Raw genomic sequence first — 24,245 nt, 5'->3', positions numbered from 1 at the left:
TAACTATGCCGATGCACACTGTACTTAGACTTGGGTTTATATGCCCTTGCCATGGTCCTGCCTAAAGGTATGATTGATTTGCCACATTTGTTATATGAGGCATCCTGTCACCTAAGAATTGCAAATAACGACAGTTTCTTCTTTTTTTTTTCTTTTTTTTGCCCATAGCTTCTGGAGTTTTTTTTTTTACCCTAAAGCCAATATATAAGGAAAAATGTGAAAAAGTAATCTCGCTACAACGTGAATGAATAAAAATGAATACGCATGCGTTAGCGAAAAAATATATAAATAGCTCTAGCACTAATGATCTAATTGAGGAACGTTTCAAACTTGCACTGTTCCATACCACATTACAGCATTTGCACCATAAAAGCCGCAACGAGGCAATAAACCACAATGATCATTGATTTTCTTTCTTTGTGTCTTGTGATCCAAATTGTTATGGCGTATAAATCTTTATTTTATTTTCGCTCTTATTCCCAATACACAGAAATATAAAACTCTTTTTTAGCCACGTTTAATGCATGGCGGCGAAACACTTTGTTCTGATATTGTATAGGAAAACGAAAAATGAAAATAAATGAAGTCGGCAGATGTATTTTTCTAACTAATGAGTGAAAAATTTAAGGATGGTGCAGAAAATGTCCTAATAAAATGTTTTAGATGCTGCGACTTGTGTTTCTGGTTGATCTGTTGTTTTTTTTTTACAAAGACCTTAAAAGGTCTCGCAGGAAATTGGCTTTTTGTCAGGATTGTACAGGAAACCAGGTGGTACAAAAAAGCAGATAAAAAATCCTAAAAGAAAACAATGTTGAAAGCCTGTGGTAAACACCTGAATCTGGGGCAAGGTTTTCATCATTTAGCAGGTCAGTGAACCAAGCTGGAGTGCACAAGCCACATTAGAGTGGGTATATCATAAAAATATCAAAGGCCCATTCAGGTGTATTTATTTGGCAAATGCGTTTAGCTAGTGATGTACAACTGAGAGGGTAGTCTAAGCACACATTGAGCCTGGATTTTAAGGGATTTGCAATTTGAACCCTATTTTCTTGTAAATAATACCTCAGAAATCAGGGTATTATTTGGAATTTTGGCTGCCTTTACTAGTAATGACCAGGGGGAGACAGTATGTTTGGGTTGAAAGAGATAAGATTGGGTGTATAGATGCCGTAAAAATGCCCCAGCAGATCCTAGAAAATTAATAGGACTGGGGAGTAGGGATCACTGCCCTGGCCAAAATTCCAACGAGTACCTTTGGCTAGCTAAGAGGTATATAAAAACCTTTAAAAAGCTGCTGGTTGAATAAGATGACATGAAGTCATGGTTTAGCAGGAACCTGGACGGTATGGGGTAAGGAATCTAAAACCAGAACCCTCTGATTAATCCCAAAGAACAGTAACTGCTTAGCTACCACTGGCCTTTAACTGTTGATTGGTTCTTGTAGAAACTTCTCAAAGATTTTTATGTCTTCCAAAGGCATTAGATGGAATTCTTAGCCCTCCTTATGGTACATAGAAAGAAACTGCATATATTTTTCAAGATACTCCCCTGCTACATTATTATATTTATCCCAGTGTTTAACTAATGCCTGGAAAGATTTAAAAGAAAGATTTGTCAGTATGCCTGAACCATCCTACGACAGCCTGGTGAATGATTGTGTTCATTGTTCCCACAGAAAGATTTGTCTCTCGTGCAATTTTATGACCGGTTATGCGTCAATTATTCAGGATCAGGCTTTTTACATGCTAATGAATGACTGCTGTGGGTTGAAAAGCCACCACAAACGGGATCGTCACTGACGGACGTACGGCCAATTTTAAAAATGTTTACACCATTTAAATGCTACTGTGGCTGCGCGTCTCATCACCATACTGTGCTTGAAGTCTTTTGAAGATGTCCGTGGGTTTTACGCCTTCGTTCACAATGGATAGATTCTAATTCTGTGCTGTGTGTATCACCATCTGATCCTAGAGTTGGCCTGAGTCCTGCTTTAGTGGATTCTGTAGATGAAAAAAGAAGATGATAGATAGATAGATAGATAGATAGATAGATAGATAGATAGATAGATAGATAGATAGATAGATAGATAGATAGATAGATAGATAGATAGATAGATAAAGACCCTTTATTTGTCACATATACATTACTACACAGTGAAATTCTTTCTTCACATATCCCAGCTTGATACACTGATTGATCGATCTTTATTGTCATTTCAAAGTACAGGTACACAGCACCTAAATGCAGTTTAGCACCAGAAGTTCAAAAAGTATTTACAAATTACAAATGCAGATAAATATGTAAGTATATGTACAGCATATATCATTATATATATCTATATATCTGTATATCTATATATACATATATATATATATAATTAACTAATTTGTTTGGCGGATTTTCTCGGCCTCTCGCGGATAGAACAATAGACCAAAAGTCTTATAGGGAATTGTTGTTATGGAGTTTTATGTTGAAATAATGACATTTATTGATGAAAAAAATATATTATTAATTATAAAATGAAGTAAAATGTTAATACAGTACAGTACTGTATACATGTTCCACATTTTCTTAATGACACTTCAACCAAGTGCCAAATGTGGTACTTTTATCACTACTTACAAAATTCATGTCCCAACAAGTCAAGATTGACTTTGGAAACCTCCCAACCTTTGTATACTGACTTCCTGTAGGTGCCAGCATGGAACATATGCATGTTTGTAAATTACATACCTTAGAATGCAATTAGCGATTGCTGAGCTTATTATCGCAAGCTAGACCATGTATTGCTTGAAAACAAGTATTGCGACGAGAGCATCTGTTAGATCACCCGTTGATGTGGCTCAGAAAGCATTCCTCCAGAGTGAAATAAATGTATTTACGAGCTCCTGGTTTTGCCCAGTTTGCTGTGAAATCCATCCACATTATGTTACAAAAATACATTCCAATTACGATCCTGGTGATAACTCATGACATCATGTCTGTCTTTTTTTTCTTTTTTTTTCAGTAACAACATGAACAATATCTCATTTTAATGCATTATCTCCTCATTTCCAATGCCGGCCATAGACCGCAAAAAGCCTTCATGCTGGCGTCTGCCTTCTTGTACTCAGCACCAGAGGCTAAAACAAGTACGCATCACATTTCAACAAGCTGCAGAGCAAAGCAGCCTGAGAAGCAGAAAGTCGAGCTGTCAGTTGCCAATATTTAACTCCCGTGATGAAGTGGGAGTTACACGGCTCGTTAGATGATAGGGATCAAACTAGAACATGGACAAAATGCCACAAAGAGAGAGAAAGTTCAGAAGTTTCAAAGTCTCAATCAACTACCATCACAGTGGAATCAGTGGGTCATGGAAATTGAATATGATTGGTCCACTCTGAAACATTAAACACAGTTTTCATGAAGCATTTTCCCATCTCACAGAAGTCTTAAAATTTCTAATATTTGTAGAAGTATGGTTTAAAATCAACATGGAGCCACATTAGAAAGTTTGGACTATTAAACTACCCTCGTCAGTGTGAATAAGTGTTGTGTGATGGATTTGCATTTGTTTGGTGCATTTACAGAGTTCATGAATTCATCCTTAGTAACTGCCTGAGCAGGTGTTTTAATTAACCGGGATTGTAGAACCTACTAAATACAATGTACAGTTGTTCAAACTTTTTTAGTTAAAACCAAGTTATGAATTAAAATTCACTTATAATTCTATTATAATTCAGTTTCCAGGAAAAAATAATAGGATTCATATTTAAATTCAAAAACCCACTTTGGGTGTTCATATACAGATACAGTGAACAGGCATAAATTTATGGACATTGATCAGGCATAACATTATGACCAACTGCCTTATATTGTGTTTGTCTCCCTTTTAGTTCTGACCCGTCGAGCATTAAAACATTTAACTTCATCAGTTTGAGCTACAGGAGCTTGTCTGTTGGATCGAAACACACGGGCTCCCCACTTACATCAATGAGCCTGTCGTGGGTTCACCACTGTTCCTTTCTTGGAGCACTTTTGATAGATACTGACCACTGCAGACCAGGAACCTTCCATAAGAGCTGCAGTTTTGGAGTTGCTCCAACGTCAGACGTCACAATTTGGATCTTTTAAAACTCGCACAAATCCTTACGCTCGCCCATTTTTCCTGCTTCTAACACATCAACATTGAGGACAAAATGTTCACTTGCTGCCTTATAAATATATCCACCCACTAACAGGTGCAGAAAAGAGATATTTAGTGTTATTTCACTGGTCATAATGTTATGTCATAAGAGGTGGTATCAAAAGGTTTCGAGACTAGTTTAAAAGAAAGTATTTTATTTACCCATGTTTACACACAATCACCTTCAAAATAATCTCCTTGCACAGCAATACAGCACTTCCAGCGTTCCTGACACTTCTGGAATGTGTCCCGCAAGACTTCTTTTCGAAGCGTGTCAAACACCTTCTGCTCTTCTGCGACATATATAAATAAGTATATATACGGTGTATTAATCCAGATCAACTTAAAAATGCATCTTCTATGGCTTGTTTCCATCCACATTGAGGCTGTTTTTTTTTTTTTTTGCAGCAAACCCCAAACATTTTCAATATGGAATAATTAGAAATGGATTCATTTCAGAACACAGCTTCCACTTTGTAGTGTGGGGCTGAGAAAACAAGAGATATTTAAAATAGTGACACAGACATTCAAATCGAAGCAAACAAATTGGTGGACAGTGTTGTGGTACTATTTAGTATAATGGATTTGTTCAAGATCACTTTGCACTCTGTACTCTACCTTCTGACAGAATGTTCACTTGCAATCACTTTGGGGAAGACCAGAAGGTAAAAAAACAGCTGATGGAAATGGCGCATTTATGGCATTTGGTGGCCATACAATGATGTGTTTAGACAACTAAGCATTCAAGGGCTAAGGGCTTTATTAAAGAGCCCAGCAGTGGCTGTTTGGTGGTGTCTGGTTTTGGACTCATGACGTTCTGATCACAACTCAAACATCTCAACCACTGAGCTACCACTTCCCTAGAGCACTAAAGAAATGTATGCATTTCAGTGTGAATAAGCGATTTATTTTTTTTTATATTTAGAACACCAGACTAACATTTATGTCATTTATACAACTAAGCAGTTTATAGTTAAGTGCCGTGTTTGGGGGCGCAGTAGTGGCAGCTTGGTGATGCTGGGATTTGATCTTATGACCTTTCAGCCAATAGTCCAGCACCTTAACCATCCACTTCTGAGTTTTTTTTTTGTTTTTTTTTCTCTCAGTTATAAGTCACTTCGGCTGAAAGAATCTGAAACTAAATTGGCGCAAACGAATCCAATGGCGCGTGAACGATACATTCCAATTAGAATCAAATCTGTCTGATTTACTAGACAATGTATTCTTGAATAAACATTAGCTGAGTAAAAAGGAGCAACAGCCTTGAATTAGTTTTGATAAATGATTAAGAAGAAAGCTGTGGGTAATTTGGAGCTGTTTTGCACACCGAACAGTTTCCGTTCAGCTCGAGGATTTCTAATCATTCTGCACATCTCTATAAAGCTCAAGATTTTTTATTCGAAACCCAAGGTTCTGTTTATCACTCTGTCTCTCCCTCAGCATTGTTCATTCACCAGGGAATCAAGTTTTCATGACTACCGTAGGCACTTTTTTGCCTCGCTCATAAATATTTGAGCGCTAACGCTAACCTGTGCATGCTGCACTCAAATGTTATCGACGTAACACTAAGAATCGACCCGAAATGCAAGGAGGTCACGAGTGTCCTTCAACAGACAAACGACCATTTCTGCTGAGAAAATCCCCAACGCGAGGACTCTGAATCGCTGTAACGAGTCTGCGCGTTGGACACAAACATGCATTGTGCTTTGTGTGAAAATTACATCGTAAAATACAATACGGGTCACGTTTCACTGTGTGTAGGTTGAGCTGTTGATATACCAACTTCCATCGCTTGGAGGATGATGCAAATTGTAGCAATGCAGACATCAACAGAAGGCGAGGTGAAAGTGGCATGAGCTATCTAAAAGGCTGAATGTTTTCTTTATGTGTCTCATGAGAAGCAAGAAATATTGCATAGTTTAAGCCATGAACTGGAATCACACTGCTAAATGTTTCATTTAGAGCCTGCAAAAGGAATCACATATTAATAGTTCCTGCAGTTCGGTTGCTTCTGTGTGCTAATTACTGTACTAAGAGCAAAATCTTTACACTTTTGTTCTGGGTTGTAGAATAATAATAATTATAATATTAAAAAAAAAAAAAAACCTTCACATGATAAATGATATGGATAATCGTTTGTCCATATAATTTTTCTAAACAACCCATCCCACATTTAGTCCCTATTTGCTGTCCCTTTCACTATCTTCAAAGATCTTTTACTCCATTTTGAAGTGTGCTTGTGGAGATTTGAGCTAATTCATACTAAAGTCAGGTACCGATGTAGGGTGAGGTGAGGAGGCTGGATTGCAGCATCCAACTTATTCCAAAGGTGTTTAAGGTGGAGTTTGGTTTTTAAATCAAAATTAAAGCTCTACAGAATATGATTAATGAATAATTAGGCAGAATTTGGAATTTTTCAGGCATTGGAGCCAAATAAATTAGGCCGAATAATAGGCGCATTTGCAAGCAGCTTAGCGTTGTTTTGAAACACGTCACGCTGCCACTTGCGGCAAACAGACCGCCATTCCACCGGCACAAAGCCTGTGATATCTCCCTCTGCCTGCTAACTTTTTGAAGCCTGGTAACTTCCCAAGAACATGGTAAGACTTAAAGTAGGGAGACACCAAACCAACGCCAAACAACTGGCGCTAAGGAAAGCTCTGTAGCATCGCCTTAAATCCCCTGCATCGGAGGAAAAAAGTTGTTGAAAGAACATAACTCTCCCATTCCAGCAGGTGGCAGTAGTCTGTATTTAGCATCTAAACAGAGAAAGCGAAATATTTAGGACTGCGAAAATATAAAGCAAGCAGCGTCTACACCTGCCGCGATCATTTCTGATGGAATTGTGTAGTTGTTTTTAATCATGTCCGCTAAATAACAAGAACAAGTAGCAAAGACAAATGCCTGTAAGTTCCCTCTTTACTCCGTTGTTGTTCGCTTTTGTCAGTTCCATTGGCTAAGCTGAAAAATTTATCTGAATTCTCTTTTATCGCCGGATGGTAACAATTGCACTGATCAGAGAGGCGTGTTGTTTAATTAATGTGTAATTTAGGCAATCACGACACAAACTACACAGTTTCCTTAAGGTTTCATCGCTGGTCGTTAGCTAGCAGTTAGCTAAATTATACAATAAAAAGTTCAAAAGCGTTATATGAGAAATCAATTAACTTGTTAGCTAAATTCTAATTAGGTTTGTTTGCATGAACCATATCAACACAAGTGTCTTTGTCTTACCTGATATGAAGTGTGGTCTGCAAAAGTGAGCACTTTTGCTGATCGTGTCTGTCCAGTGACATCTTTTATTTTATTTTTTTTGCGTTTAACCAATAACGTTTAATGTACTCGATTTTTTTTTTGTCAGGCAGTGGCAGCATGTATGTGATAAAATTTCAAATTGGAGCCTGTACTCTATCAATTATGGGACCCAAAACAAAACAAGATGATATTTGTGTTCATTGTGTAGCTTACTGGTTTGTATTGGCTGCTGCTAGCTCCTCCAGCTAGCGTCTTGACGTAGTCGTGATGTCAGCACTAAAAGAGTCTATAGGGTTGAGGTCAGATCTCTACAGCAGCAGATCTTCCACCTCAAACTATGTAAAGTGTATATTCATAGAGCTGGATATATGCACAGGTACACTGTTATGCTGGAGCAGGTTTGGGTCTCCTATTTCATGCAAAGGGAAAATTTAATTCTACTGCATCCAGAGACATGGCTATATTGGAATATGTTAGCCAGCAAGCAAATTCAATTCTCAAAGTTAATGTACTGGATGAAGAAAAAATATGCAAGCCAGAGGATCTGAACAACTTTTTTAAAATGCCGGATTGTGTGGTGCTTCCGTTTCAGTAGTTAGAACTTTCCAAAAGGTAGCAAAGGAAGGGACAACCATTGAACCGGTGAGAAAATCAATCAGATCAAGCGCCTATTGGATGTGCTGAACAAATAAGTCTTATCCACGGAGGACCCACCTCGCGAACGGAAGTAATACGGGCTAATTATAATTGGAGGTGATGGCACGGAACAAATAAGACATCTCTAATTTGCCTAATGTATGCAAAATGATGTCATTTTCTAAGTAAAGATTTTTTCAGGCTAATTAGATAGCCATGTTCAAATTCCCATTCATTTGGATCGACATTATGTGGTACTTTGTCCTATAGACTCTCTTTCTTCAGACACTTGCCATTTAAATTTTTGAACATTTGCGATATAAGAAATTGTGAACACTTTATCTTAGCTGTGTGTCCACCGCTAACTGAGTGACCTTTTGAACCCATGCGCTGGTCAGATTTAGGGCATTCCATGTGTCCGTTTGCTTTACATGAATTTAAAGCACACATGCCCGTGTGTTTCATTCTTTTCCCCGCGGTTATTTTGATTCCCTGTGAACCCGCGAGTCTCTGTTATTCATGAGCCATCTGCTCAGCTGGTACAATGAGGGACAGCAGGCAGAAATAAATGCTCGCAGAGTCACTTGTTTTCCTGCTTGGTGTTAGCAGGATTAGCGGCTGTACACCAAAAGAGCATGCTCCTGAAATCATTTTAGCTTCTCACTTCCCCCCCCTCTCTCTCTCTCTCTCTCTCTCTCTCTCTCACACACACACACTTCTGTCTCTCGGTTATTAATTCTTTTCTTCTATCAAGAATATGGACAATATTAAACATATTATTCCCTCTGTAGGCAATGGTGGTTTAACAGTTAAGGCTCTAAACTGATCAGAAGGTTGATGGTTTAAAGCCAAAGCAATTTCAAGCTGACACGGATGGGCCCTTGAGCAAGGCTCTTAACCTTCTCAAATCCCAGCTTTCTAACAAGCTGAGATACATGAAGAATGAATTTCACTATGCTGTAATGTATATCTAACAAACAAAGTCTCTTCTTCTTAAAAAGGAATCAGAAATCTTACTATTAAACTGCTCACCTGGAAACCTTTTTCATTTCATTCATCAAAACATTGTTTAGTCTTTCGTTCATGCTGTGTCTCATTTACCGGGCTGAATTCTTTATCCCCGCTTTTTCTTTTTCGCAGCAGTCAGCCCTGGTACATGTGAACAAAAAAAGATAAATAGGGTGGGGGTTTAAATCTTTCTATCAACATAATGATCTGTATCTTAGGTAATTAAATCCGTATGGCAAATTATATTTACACAGTCAGGATCGTGATTTATCGATTTATTTATTTATTTTGTTGTTGTTTGTCATCTTAATGGAGTAATGGACAGATTGCTCACAATTATTCATAATTCTGTGATGTATATTTGCGAGTCACCTTCCGATCTGAAAACTGGCCTCAGTCAGTTTTCAGATCAGAAATTAGATAGATTAGATAGATAATTAGATAGATCAAATATCTATCTATCTGTCTGTCTGTCTGTCTGTCTGTCTGTCTGTCTGTCTGTCTGTTATGTTCTAACACTATTCAGTCTTAATTTAACATTCATTTTTTCCGGGTGTTACATTTGGAGGTGTAACTCGTCCGTGGTGTACGCTGGTGTGCTCTGCTGACTGGTTTAACACCAAAAGTGTCAATTTAACAGTGGTGGTGTACAGACATGCTAAATTTAAATTCTCACCCCTGTATTCTCATTAGCATTAAAGAAACGTACAGTTACATTTGGTTATATATAGTGTGTGTAGTGGATTGGGTGCTATTATTATGTTAATCATGAAAACACCAAATAATGCATAGAAATCAGAGAATGTAATGAAAATATGATTTAATACATTCCATACTGTTCAACTATACTTTAACAACAAAAAAGTCTTAACAACATCCTGTTTTTACTTACATAGTCATGTGGGTCTAACATGGTGTTTTTGTAAAATGGGTTTAAAGTCATATTTGTGTCGTATGTTACTAGAGTCAAATGGAACTAAATAAAGCATTATGTCTGTATACGTTTATGATCATTTGCCTTTAACTGACACTTGTTTGACATATGCTTTTATTAGCATTTCAGTTATATTTACATTTATGGCATTTAGCAGGCGCCCTTGTTCACAGCGACGTACAAAAGTGCTTAGAGAATTTTTCAATAAATAAATCTACACTGGTACGTTAGAGTACAAACTTCAGATTAATCAGCCTACAACTCTGTTGAGAGGATTTAAAATAAATATAAAATATATATATATATATATTTTTTTTTTTTTTTTTTTTTTTTAAATATAAAGCAAACCTGGAAAAGTGCTAGTTTAAGTGTTTTAGGAAGAGGTAATTCCTCACTCATTGCTCAAAAATAGCCAGTGACACTGTTCGCTGTTCGGACATCTAGGGGAAATTCATTACACAATCTTGGTTTCAGAACAGAGAACAGCCTTGAAGTATACTTACCTCTTACTCTGAGAGAAGGTGGAACCAGGCCAGCAGTTCTAGAGGATAACACACACCACATTAGCAACATGTAAGGAGAAAGACAGTTGATTGTCCAAAGTTACCCCGATGTTGCGAGCAGTGGTATAGAGGGAGAAAACTAGAGGACCAAGTACTGACCCTTGTTGGACACCAGTGGAGAGTCTGCCCGATGTCAGATGTCGAACCCCCCCTATTACCTGGTATTCCTACCTTTCCAGGTAGGAAGCATACCATTCCCATGCTGCTTTCCAGATACAGAGGCTCCTGCATGTAGACACGAGAGCCTTATGGTTGACTGTTTCAAATGCTGCTGTAAGGTCTAGGAGGATGAGCAGCATGCAGTGGAATGTGCCGCTTTGAAGCCAGACTGGTTTGGATCATGGAGGTTGTTCTGTGAGTGATAGACAGACATTTGGTTAAAAACAGTCTGTTTTAGAGTTATATAAAGAAAGGAGAGAAGTGAGTAGTCTGTAGTTGTTGATGTCCGGTGGATTCAGAGCAGGTTTCTTCAGGATGGGAATAACCCTCGCTTGCTTGAAGGTAGTTGGCAAATTGCCAGATAAGGACCCATTGATGATCGTGGAGATGAATGGCAGGAGGTCTTGTGAGATGGTCTGAAGTGTAGTTGAAGGGATTGGATCTAGAGGGCAGGTGGTGGGATTGCAAAAATTGGATGAATTGCAGTATCTTTTCTTCCGCTATGGATGAGAAACTTAACAACAAAGAAGTAGGGGATTCCTGGTTGTGTAATGTAGGCATTGTTGGGGAGGAAGTGAAGGTCTGGCAGATTGAGGAAATCTTATCATAGAAGGTTATCATAGAAGGTGGCAAAGTCTTCAGCAGTGAGGAAGGATGAAGCGGGAGGGGTAAGTAGTTAAAATGAAATTGTTGTGGAGCTTATGAGGGTCTTGTGCAAAGCCTCGAGCTTTTCCTTGTAGAAACCAGTCTTAGCAGAAGCCACATCAGAAGAAAATTTGGTCAGGAGTACACAGTAAGATGCGTCAAGATGGAATTTTTTCTACTTCTTCTCCGCTGATCTAAGTTCTCGCCGATTGCTGCACAAACCTTCTGACAGCCAGAAGGTGGGACAAGAAGTCTTCTTGGGTTTAGTAGTCATGGGGCAGAGGAGGTCCATGGTTGAGGAAAGAGAGGCAAGGAAAGGGTCAGTGGCAGTTATATGCTTTTATGGCCAAGTGCTATGTTCTGCATTATGTTCACCTGGTGTTTATGTCCCATGCTTTCATGGTACTTGGATCATACAGTATGACTATTTGTTCATATCGTTTTAACTATGTGTTAACTGTGTGTTCATATAGTATAGTGGCGGTCACGTGGTTCTTTCCTAAACTGGTACCACAAAGTTGGAGACACATTGCATTGGATGTCTTTGGAGGTGGTAGTATATTTTCCTTTACATGAACTAGGGGAACAAAAAGTGTTCCAGCATAACAATGTTCCTATTCACAAAGCCAACTCTGTGAAGATCTGCTTAATATGGGTTGCACTGAAAGATCTAAATCTCTAGAGCTCTGAGCTCAACCCTATTGAACAAAATGAATTGGAACGCTTACTTCACCACAGGCCTTCTCACTAGACCTACATTTGTACCTAACTTTAACACCCTTGTAGCTGAATAAGTTTTATACATCTCCACAAGCACACTCCAAAATCTAGAATATCTTCCAAAACGAGTGGAGGATAGTGTATAATTCACTTATGTCCGGGCAACATTTTTATTTTTTTACTCGTCTATTAGAAGCGATTAACCCTAAACGAGCTCAGTGCTTTTTCTGTTCTCTGTATTTTAGCCTATTATGGCTCTTCTGCAAGCTGTTGTTCATTCCCAACATGATCAATAATGCCCAGAGTCCCACAGGGCATGTATTGTCCCCTTCACGACATGCCCCCGGTGGCAATAGCGGTTAAAAAATGGGCAGGCCGTGTGCTATGGCCGTGAGTTGGAGATAAACTCAGAAATGCCTCTGTATTCACCCTGCACTCTGCAGGGACACATGCAAATGAACATGGCAGCAAAGGATTGCCACACTTCACTGCTCAAAGTCAACAAGCTTCCTCCCTTCCTCCCTCCCTCTTATTCTTTCTCTCTTCCTTTCTCTCCACACAGTTATCTCAAGTGCCTGCTCTGTAGTGTTCCTCTTTTTGTTGTCCTCACAAATAATTGAATTGAAAATGCCAGAGAAGTGTTTGACTTTTTTTTTTCTTCATCCTGGTCCATCTGTGGTACAGTGCTCATCTGTCTGAAATTCTTTTATCAGGATGTTTTTTTTGCAATGAAAACAGTATAAGAAACAGCAATCGATGCATTTCCCGCAAAGCTGAGTACCGCCGTTTCGTCTTCCTCTCCTGTAACGAGTCGGAGAGGTCTTCGTCATGCTAAGAGGCATCCTAATAGTCTCGTCCCTCGAGAATACCGACTCGCTCTTCCACAGAGTGAAATCTGGAAGCTGTGGAGTCGGGGGGAAAAAAGGTCATTGTGTTGTGCTTTTTGTAATTAGAGAAAAGCTCAAAAGGCAAATCAAAGTTTAATTTTTTCAGACCGGAACAGTGCTCAAGGTTGTTATTCTAGACAGCAATTCCATTATTAGATGCAGGATTAAATGTTTATTCTTGAGAACTATCCTAGAGTTTGGGCTACTAATTTTTGCTAGGTGATCAGAAAATTAAAAAAAGACTATTGGTCTATCATTCCATAGGTAAAGAGAAAGGTTTAATTAAATTATACTGGTGTTAATACTTGATAGGCTGAAAATGTGGATTTTGCTTTTACAACATTGGCAGATGCTCTTATCCAGAGTAACTTACAGTGATCTCATACAAATGAGGGTTAAGGGCCTTTCTCAAAGGCCCAGCAATGGCTCTGTACATTGCTGCATTCATCTTTCCCTCAATCATGACCAGTCTTCCAGTTCCTGCCATTGAAATACATCCCCACAGCATGATGCTGCCACCACCGTGCTTCACCGTAGGGATGGTATTGGCCAGGTGATGAGCGGTGCCTGGTTTCCTCTAGACATGACGTTTGGCATTCAGGCCAAAGAGTTCAATATTTGTTTCTTATAGTCTGAAAGTCCTTCAAGGTGCCTTTTGACAAACTCCAGGTGGGTATGTGAATTTTACTGAGGAGTGGATTCTGTCCGGCCACTCTACCATACAGGCCTGATTGATGGTTTGCTGCAGAGATGCTTGTTCTTCTGGAAAGTTCTCCTCTCTCCACAGAGCAATGCTGGAGCTTTGTCAGAGTGACCTTCGGGTTCTCAGTCATCTCCCTGACTAAGGCCCTTCGACCCTGATCGCTCAGTTTGGTCTAGGAAGAGTCCTGGTGATTACAAACTTCTTCCATTTACAGATGTTGGAGGCCATTGTGCTTATTGGGACCTTCAATGCTGCAGAAATATATTTATTTATTCATTTATATACATATACAAACATACATAGGTAGATCATTTAGAAAAATCTTTTGAAAAAGTGTGAGCACAATTGAATTAGAGGATGCAATGTTTACAACAGTGTTTGAGAGGCATGAATTGGAACCCTGATTGCAACCCAGGCCTTCTTACCTCACCTACATCAATGAAGGTTTGAAAGTTTCAAAATTGGGACTAAATATAAATAGGATGTTCACAATCATGTATGGATCTTGCGCTTAGGTGTCAACAAAGTTTTGCATCATTATCTTGTTTGTTTGAACGTAGATTTAGCTTAGTCATTTGACAGAGCAATAAAATATACTTTGCTTGCCATCTTTACCGTCTGCTTTGCTGTTTTTCTATTCGACAGCTTCCAAATTGTGAATGTTTTAGTTGACTAGTCTATGCAAGACTCTCTTATCCTGAGTATGAATGCTGAACGGATATCATGGAGATCAGAAAAAGAAGTGGCTAGGAGGAAAACAGGATGGCACATAAAAGGAACATGTGACTGTTGTCAATCAAATGCCCTTTTTATGATCAACGGTGACTAAGCGAAAAGGGTATGGATTTGTGGCTGTCCAGGAGACCAAACGGTGCTCTAAAATAATTGGAGGACAGCGGATGACATTTCAAGAAACTCTATTAAAACTAACTAGATGAAAGGCAAGAAAGGCCGCATGCAGGTTAGCCTGAGCGGCTTAGGCAAAAAGAAAAAGGGAGCTTTGAAAACACATCTTGGCTCTGCTTTGTGTAAGGGTGTCCACAGTCTGCTAATGACTAGCGGAGAAAAAAAACTAGGCCTGATGGATTCACGGAGGCTAATGTAGAACAGCCTGGCAATGGAATATTTTTATCCGCTGTGAAGCAGAAAGAGCGAAAGTCTGACAGCTTTCCGGCAGTGGAGGCTGACGGGAGAGGGGATGAGGGAGAAAAGGGAGTGAAAGAAGGAACGCGGGAAGACAGGTTTTGAGGGAAAGTGTAGCACAGGATTGCTGTCAAGCCTCAAGCAAGCTCCATTTAACAAGCTACAGGATGGAGGGACAAACACAGAGATGAGCTGAGGGCTGGCAAGATGCTAGAAACCAGGCGATGTTTCTATCTCGAATTCAACACATTGTACTTTTTCTGCCCATTAGCTGATACGGGCTGTATTTAATAAACTGGCAAAATGTATTTTCATGCCATTTAAAACATTTTATTCAACAAACATTCATATTTTCTGTGTTTTTTTGTTCAGTCCTCTGTAATACAACATAGTGATGGATTGGCATCATTTCCTGGTTACTATAGCGACCGATATTATATTAATTTTACAGAATTTGTTAATACATCGATTACGCTGATTATTCACTCCCAGACCGTCTTATCTTAATTCAGCACTCCAGAACCTCAATGTCATCGGGGCAATTACAATATATTTTACAACCCCGACTGAGCCAGCCACCAAAATCATGAGCAGCCCCATCAAAGCACTCATTATTCCTCGGACAGACTAAAATGTCCCTTTTGCCACACAGGAATCTGATTAGTTTCACTGCTCTTCTTAGTGCCAGCTAATTTTGTGCCAGGCCCACTTCTGTGTTTAATTTATCAGCACTCCCAATTGCCTGGGTCCTCATGCTTGCACTGGCTGATAGATGGGAATGGGTCCCAAGGCAAAGATCTCTGCTGGTAGTGCTTTTCTAACTGGAACGCTACAGCCGGCAATTTGAGAGATGTTGTGCCGTGAAGCGAATAATTGTAACAAATTTGAAGGCTGTTACCAAATCCGAGTCAGAATTGGTGCTTTTCTGTGTAGACAGGCAAATATAGAGTGTGCCGATGTAAACATTTTGAAACGTTAATGATCCGATTAACGAAAATTGTTGAATACAACTTTTTTTGTTTACAATTAAGATATATAGGTGATTTATACTTTACAGCAAAGTTTCTGCAGGTTTCAAATGTAAAATTGATTTTAGAAGCTTTTTAAGACCATTAAGAATAAAATTTAAGACCTATACCTACTTATTGCTAAACTTGCACTTCCCCATAGCTAAAAAATCCAATCTGTTTTACGGCTGTGATACAATCCAAAAGAGATTCATGCCATTAACAGAAAGCTGACTGGCTGTTGCATGTTGGTCTCATTTGTGGTTTCAATACAGGAAATTATATTTGGACCAGCGAAAGAAAGAACACTACGGAAACTTACAAACAAAAACATTCCGTAAGCATTAGAGGTATCGGTACGTGGACATCGGAAAATTTAAATAGGTTTAATATGATTTAAGGCCTATAACAACGAATTTAAGACTTTTCAAAGGGTAACATTTTGTTTTAAACTTTTTAAGACCCTGCAGAAACCCTGTACTGCACAGTGAAATTCTTTCTTTGCATATCCAATGTTAGAAACGGGTGTCGGAGCGCAGGGTCACCCCTATGAATTAAGTAAATATTTTTTGGCATCAGGCATCAGTTTGTGTAAAGAATGATTGATGTATATTGAGATAACACACAATACAAAAATGCTAACAAATACACAAACTGACCCATTGTTCTTTGTCTTTTTTCCTCAGGAGGCAGACTCTTCTTCCTGGTGCTTTGGCTGAATGTTGTTCCAGTATTGAACGGCTGCCCGGCAAAGTGTGTATGCTACAGTGAGCCGAAACCAACCGTGGCCTGTCAGCAGCAAGGCCTTTTCTCTATTCCTACCGAAATCCCTGTCCGTAGCCAGCGAATATTCCTCCAGAGCAACAAGCTCACAGTGGTCCGTTCCACCAGCTTTAGCTCGGTGCATAACCTCACTGTCCTTTGGATGTACTCCAACAATATCAGCCACATTGAGTCTGGGGCCTTCTATGGCCTGGAGAGACTGGAAGAACTGGATATCGGTGACAACAGCAACCTGCGGATCATCAGTCCCTCTGCCTTTCGTGGTCTGAACAAGCTGCGCATTTTGCACCTGCACAGGTGTGGACTGTCTGAACTCCCTATCGGGGTGTTCCGTGGACTCTACTCCCTTCAGTACCTGTATTTACAGGACAACAACCTTCTAGCCCTGCACGATGACACTTTTGTGGATCTGGCCAACCTTACTCACCTGTTCCTGCACAACAACAAGATCAAAGTGGTCATGGACCACATGTTAAGGGGGTTGGTCCACCTCGACCGCTTGCTCCTGCATCAAAACCGGATTGTTCACGTACAGCAGCGGGCTTTCAACGACCTTGGAAATCTGACCACCCTGTTCCTGTTTTACAACAATCTCACTATGTTGAGTGGTGAGACAATGGAACCGTTGGTTTCGCTCCAGTATTTACGGCTTAACGGCAACCAGTGGATTTGCGACTGCCGAGCCAGGCCTCTCTGGGATTGGTTCAAACGCTTCAAAGGCTCCAGCTCTGATCTCGAATGCCACCTTCCGGTTACTCTTGTAGGGAAGGACTTGAAACGACTTAAAAGCAATGACCTGGAAGGATGCCTTGACACCAACCCTCACTCTGGAAAGTTCTTGTCCTTTGATGACCCCATGGGAGAGAGTATTCCAAGATGCTGCCTTTCAGATAATGATAAATCCTCCATCATTTCCAGCAAAACTCTTCCCGACCCTTCATCTTACAACAGCCGCCAAATCACAAACAACCCACAGAAGGAGAAGGAGAACATCTCGAAAACAAAGGTCCTAGAAACAGAACGGATAAAGAACGACACGCGCAGCAAACAAGGAGTAAGTCTCAACGACGGGCCGCTGGCAACTCTTTCCAACAACCTCGATCAGTCCTTGGACAAACTCAACCCAGAGCTGTTGGATATGGAACCCTCGACAGCACCAGCGAAAAAGAAAAAAAAGTGCTCGAAAAAGCCTAAATCAGACCAGTCATGTCTGAAGAGCCATGGATCTACTCGTAGAGGATTGGGCCTTTTGTTTTTTCCCATGTTTTGGTTGTCCTTAACCGTGTCTTAGTTTAAAAAGGACCAAATTCCCGGATCAGTTTTGCTCATGACAATGGCACAAAAAATACTTTGGGTAACCTAGAGTTACAGATAAATTAGACTGTCAAATGAGTTGCAAGGTTAACCTGCACGGTTGAGAATGAACAAATTCAAAAGCTAAAGACACATTTAAAGAAATGGATGCCTTTACAAAAAAAAAAAACAAACAAACAAAAAAAAAAAACAACCAAACCACAAACCCATATGATTTAATGTATATAAAAACTCAGTGCCCAAATGTTCGTTCTATGTAACTTTAAATGTGCCGTGTTTAAGCAACACCGCAGAGAGAGTCCTCTTTCCTTTTACCTGCAAAAGCTTACACTGACCAGAAAGTGACTACTGAAAAAAAAAAAGAATAAAATGCATAGAAAGGTCCCAGAAAGCCGAAAGCACACAAGAATGTCGAAGGTGCGAGACGAAGATTTCCGTTGCCAGTGTTATTCTTCAAAGAGTGATACATTTGTTCGATACTGTTATGTTTTTTTTTTTTATGTTTATAAGTATTTCTGTAAAGATAAAATGTAAAGATATAATTTCTCCCTGAAACATGCGGCATTCAGTCTGCGTCACGACATGATTTTTACAGGTGGCGATCGTCAACGGAATGCTGTCTAACTGTTCACTGAGATTGCGATGGAATTATAGATATGCATTTTATTTTACTGGTGTACAAGCATAAATATATTACAAATAAAATATCTCCTTTTGTATAGCCGCTTTTATTATTATGCACTCTCATAAATCAGAAAAAATCATTTACATGTAATTACCGAAACACTGTCATTAGAAGCCCTTATCATCAAACCATGATATCGTGACTGAAGCAACAGATACAATTTCAGGGAAGAGAGAAAAAGAACAAATGTTTATTTTGATGTGCTTCATTGTGTTTAGAATTAGGTTCATTACAGCACTCTGAACAGAAATGCTAATGAAGTCATACACCAGTAATGTCCTGTTGATGAGGTGGCGTGATCTAGCACAATATGAGTTTCCATGACCACCGTATAGTTAAAAGACGAATCTAAAACCTGAATAAAGAGTGAGTCAAAGTCAAAAACGATCGGTCATATGATCGGCAAACAGCAGGAACTCGGTAAACACAAGATCAAGAAGCGAAAACTGAAAAAAAACGAGACTTGGTATTGACTGAGAGCGATGCAAGCAGAATGTATACTTCACAATAGGAGTTCTTGAAATAGTGTGTGTGCAGAGTGAAATGTTCTGAACAAACAAGTCAATTTTCCAGTACAATTTCACTCTTTATGGACTGGTGATAAAAGTTATTTTTGTATAGTATCATTAGCAAGTACGTCAAATGTATTGAATAAAAAACAAACCAACTTTTATACCAATATCTCTGTACTAGCTTGAAAGGTGTCTAGATAAATATCGTATATTATCAGCTTCAGAAGTTCTGATGTTTACTATGGAAGCTCTAAAAATATTAGTTTATAAATAACTGGTGTCTTAAAATATTAAACTGATCTGCAATAAGGTGCAGATGAGTGTACCTGAAATGTCAGGTCTAGATATCAATTTTAAATTGCAAATCAATTCAGCTACAGCATAATCCTTCGGTCATAGTTCTTTGTAAGATCCACCATCTCAAAACTGTAGACTCCTCCCATAAATATTAAAGGAAAACCTCCTAGAAAAAAGATTTCTATCAAAAATATTTTTCATTGAATAAATTACGTTTATTGTTAGACTTGGAATATAAGGCTCATCCACTTTCCGAGTCATTGTGTATGCTGTTTCTATTGAAATGATAATAACAGAAGAATTTTCACCTACCGGTTTGAGAGTTTAAAAGTCCTATGCGATACAGTGAGAGAAGTCTGGAAAAATCTTTTATGGTTCTTGAGAGGTACATATGTTCCTAATGTTTATATGCAAAAAACTGTGTAATGTAACAGCATGACGATTGAATTTGACCAAACAAATATATAAATGATGTTTTATATAAATGATGTTCCACTTTATTTTCATTCAATAATCCTCCATTAGCATAAAGAAAGCTGTACACACAGTTAGTTTCTCCAAATATTCAGCTGGAATGCTTTGCTATGCCTCTCGTAAAACATCTTCATTAGTTGGATATTTCTCTTTGACCTTGTGATCCAGTTCATCCCAGAGCAGTTCAGTGAGATTTAAGTGCAGTGACTGGGCAGGCCATTAAATGATGACACTTCACGGAGGCATGTTGGTTCAGGATTTCTTACACCTGGCATAAATCTCCAACCTTATTTTACTCCAAAACAAGTCTCCACCTCCATGTTAGACTGTGGAGGTGGGGCAGTCTGATAACATCTTCTCTCTTCATCTTTTGTTAGAGCAAGAAATGTCACATTTGGACTCCACATAACCTTCTTCCACTCATTTACTGTCCAATTCTTGTGTGTTTTTGCCTTTTACCCAGTTTGTTCAATAGAAACAAAAGGAACCATAAAAGACTCGGTGTTTTCAAACTTTTACAGGCTCTGTAATTACTCAATTCAATTAAATTTATTTTACATGAATTAACTTAAAAAATACAAGGCAATATTTCTATACGTAGACCTACGCAACTCAGAGATTCATTAAGCTTTTCAGGGCTTCTAGTTCCTCATTTCTAACGAATCATCACCCAGCATCTGACTGAACTAATTATCTTCTTGTCTTTGATAGTGAATTGAGCTCTTTGGTTATTAAAAAAAAAATGATTGAAACACACTTGAGACCCCAAGTGAGTACCTAGATGTGACAATGGTGGCTCCCTAGCACCAAATTTAATAAAGAACCTCCATTTCCCGCAGACAAAATTGCCCGCACCTGGCACTCAAGGTCTTAAGTAAGCATAATTATGACATTTATGTGAATTTATTTAGCATTATTTAGCACACATCATTACTAGCATGCCTAATGTCCGGCGATTTTCATTATGCCGTTTCCTCTCAGCACGATATTGCCAGTTATCGTCATTTCGAGAGATGTTCTATTCAAGTGGACGTTCGAGAGTTCGTTTTAATCAGCAGAATTTGTACATGATTGATGGAGAAAAATGGAGCCCGTTAAAAAAATGGATGCACAGGTCAGAATTTAGACACATTAAAACCGCTCGTTTCTCTCAATCTGCTGATGATTAAATGGCGGCTTCGGAATTATCGGCACACCACATTAATTGCGAGGCATTAATTAAGCTTGAGTTGAATGGATTTTTCTGTAGTGTGAGCCTTTACTTAAAAAAATGGTTTTCAGGAAAAATCCTGTACACTGGGAAAAGAAGGTCTACTCATACACTATATCAACAAAAGTGTTGGGACACTTGTCTTTTCCAGCCATATGTGGTTCTTTCCCAAACTTCAAATTTAGCAAAACAATTGTATAGGAAATCTTCGGATGCGGTAGCAGTACATTTTCCATTTACTCTAGCTAAGAGACTCAAACGTGTTCCAGTATGACAATGAGTTGTGCACAAACCAGCTCAGGACAAAGATCTTGAAAAGTGAAAGCCTGCTATAAAGCTCTAAACTCATCCCTATTTAAAGCCTTTGGGATGAATTGGAAAATTGACTGCACCCCAGGCCTCCTACTCTTGACTTTCCTAATGTGGCAAAATGAACCTCCACAAATTGCAACAAGTACACTCCAGAATCTAGTGGAACATCTCCAGAGAAGAGTGGAGCTTATTGAGGCAGAAAATGTGGAATGGGAGGCTCAAAAAACATATACCAATTTTCTGCTCAGGTGTCCACAAACATATGTACTTATAGTTTATGTCCAGCTAATGCTCCTTAGGGTGTGTGTGTGAATCTACATTTTAGATGGCATATTAATGTAATTCTTGGTCCGAACAAAATATATTTACCAAATGGTTTACTGTAGTCAGGGAAAATTGCTGACAAACGTTATCATTTTATACTTTTAGCAATCATCAAAAAATATTAAAAAGATCAAGAAAGTGAGACAAGACGAATTTATAGAGTAAAATTAGTGAAGGATAGGCCGGTCTGTCTGCTCATAACTGCAAAAAAAAAAAAACGCCTCAGCTGATTGAAGATACAGTGATCGATTTTTAACTGGTACTGAATAAATATATTAAGATTAATATAGATTTTAAATATTTAATACATATTTTATCTATTTATAGAATATTGAGTCAAAAATTTTTTTTTGTTTATCAACATATACTGTACATACCTATACAAAGAAATATAGGAATATAAAAAATATATTGAAATATAATAAAATATCAGTTTTGCAGAAATAAATGATAAATTCGGTGGGAATTTTAAGAACTTCATCAATTTACATTGCAAATTGAGGAAAAGACTGGTCAACTAGGCTTGTTTTACCTTAATCAGTCTAAAAATACCTCAATATGTTTTATTCATTTTTATAAATGTTGCTGATATGTTCAAATTCGGCTAAATCAAACCAATTAACAAACAATAGTTTGTTTTTGTCTGCATCAGCAAAAAAAAGAAAAAAAGATCAGCTTTCCACTTATGAGGTGAAGTCCATGTAGCTGATCTGATGTAGGGACAAAACTGGTATCCATTGGTAGCAAATTCCCTTTCCATCCTCCTGTGTTTTTTCCCATTAAAAAAATTTGACCGAGTTATTTGGATCTACCTTTAGTCTGATCAGTACTTTTTACTAGCGATTGTGCACTTTGTTTCAGCCCTGCTGTGTAATTTAACAATCCAAACCATTCAAAACAGCAGGTTTTTTTCCAGTTTTTCTCAACACTGGAATTTATTTACACCACTGCTGTGTAGATGCTCCTTGCATGGGAAATCTAAACCACATTTTCACTAAGTTACCTGAATATTCCACCATACATCATGAAATGCTTTTTCAAACATTCCGAGAAATGAGGCTTGGCAAAACAGAGTTTGCTTCGTTTGTCTTTTCCTTTTTCATGCGTTTCTCAGTCAACCTGAAACAACACCCTATCTTTCCTTTTCACACTTGTTATTTTCCCAGTTTTGGATTGTGTCTCAGTCTCCAGCAGAAACGCCTTCATAAGCTCATGTACACATAGAAAACACACTGTGACGGCCTGGGCTCTTCTCCTTTCCACTCCCTGAAACAGATGGCATGCCTTGCTGTGCTATGCTCATTGTTTGCGGATGATGACCCACTGCTTTGTCAAATCTGGCCATGGCTCAAGTCCCTGTCCTCTACATTTAGCCACTTTTGCTTGGCCTGTTTTATGAGACTCTATCTTGAGATAGAGCAGCACTTTTAAAGGCCTGGAAGGGTTTAGAATATATATATTTTAATACTTAAAAGTTTGGACCAACAACTAAAAACTTGTGAAAGTCCACTATATACCATAGGTCAAGTTGGAGTGTAGACAGTCCACTATTGTCAAGTCAAACGCAGGTCCAAGGCTACTACTGGAGTGCAATTTTTAAGAGGGTCGAAGTGTAGACAATTTCGAGTCTAAATGAAAACGAGACAAGAGAGTCAATACTAAGACATAAAACCATTTTAAAGGTCAACACATTACTTTAACCTGTTGACTTCAATTTGAGCACTGAGCCAACAATTACGCTGTTTTCCAGAAGAAGTAATTACTTCTTGCCAAACACTATTCATGCAAAAACAATTGACAATTCACTTTCACCAAAAAAGAAATTCAGGGAGCCCAAATGCCCGAGATTGAGACAAGGCCCAGTGCAAATTGCAGTACGTTGAAGACAAATTCAAACCAATACAAAAAAGTCCAATCTTTATCCCGAAACTGGTCTTCTAGGTCTTAAATAGTAATAAAGCCTAATGTCACACCACTATATTTGAAATACTGTTTAAATACAAACAATTTTATTTCTTACTAATTCAAACAAAAACGTATTTGTTTTGTAATGAAAACTGTAATGGTCCCTGTGTGTCTCTACTGGTAATTTGTTGTCTTATATTGGTTACATCTATTAGATACTATAAAGGTCTAATAAAACCCCTTTGGTAACTACTGGACAGCGACTGAGCAGCCAGAATTCAGTAAGTTTCCATTTACTTTAATGATAATGATTTAATGATGTACACAATGGAAACCAGTGTAAAGAAAACCAATGATTTTAGTTGTTTAAGGAGTAGAGTTTGTAATGATAATTGCAGTAAGGACCATTAAAATGTATTATTTTACAGCATGGCCAACAGTTAGCAAAACTGTAAAAATGTCTAACATTTGAAGCATAGTGGTGGAGATTTAGCTGATTGCAGAATTTGGTTCTTCAATGATTTTGAATTAATTTTGTTTCCTGACAATGTTACTTTACAGGCCAGAATTTAAATGTTTTTCATAAGATATGTATATATACAGT

General features: G+C 38.5%; 1 protein-coding gene across 1 annotated transcript in view; it reads left to right on the top strand.

Annotated features, from left to right (window-relative positions):
* Nucleotides 1–18,641, top strand: part of rtn4r (reticulon 4 receptor) — an 88,402-nt gene extending 69,761 nt beyond the window's left edge. Inside the window, exon 2 of the mRNA XM_046841183.1 lies at nucleotides 16,512–18,641. Coding sequence (XP_046697139.1) covers nucleotides 16,512–17,899 — 1,388 coding nt within the window. The 3' untranslated portion in view covers nucleotides 17,900–18,641. The remainder of the gene's footprint in view (nucleotides 1–16,511) is intronic.
* The last annotated feature ends 5,604 nt before the right edge of the window (nucleotides 18,642–24,245 follow it).

This window comes from Silurus meridionalis, chromosome 27 (assembly GCF_014805685.1).
Source record: "Silurus meridionalis isolate SWU-2019-XX chromosome 27, ASM1480568v1, whole genome shotgun sequence".
NCBI classification, from domain to species: domain Eukaryota; kingdom Metazoa; phylum Chordata; class Actinopteri; order Siluriformes; family Siluridae; genus Silurus; species Silurus meridionalis.
This window is presented reverse-complemented; position numbering and strand designations above follow the sequence as displayed.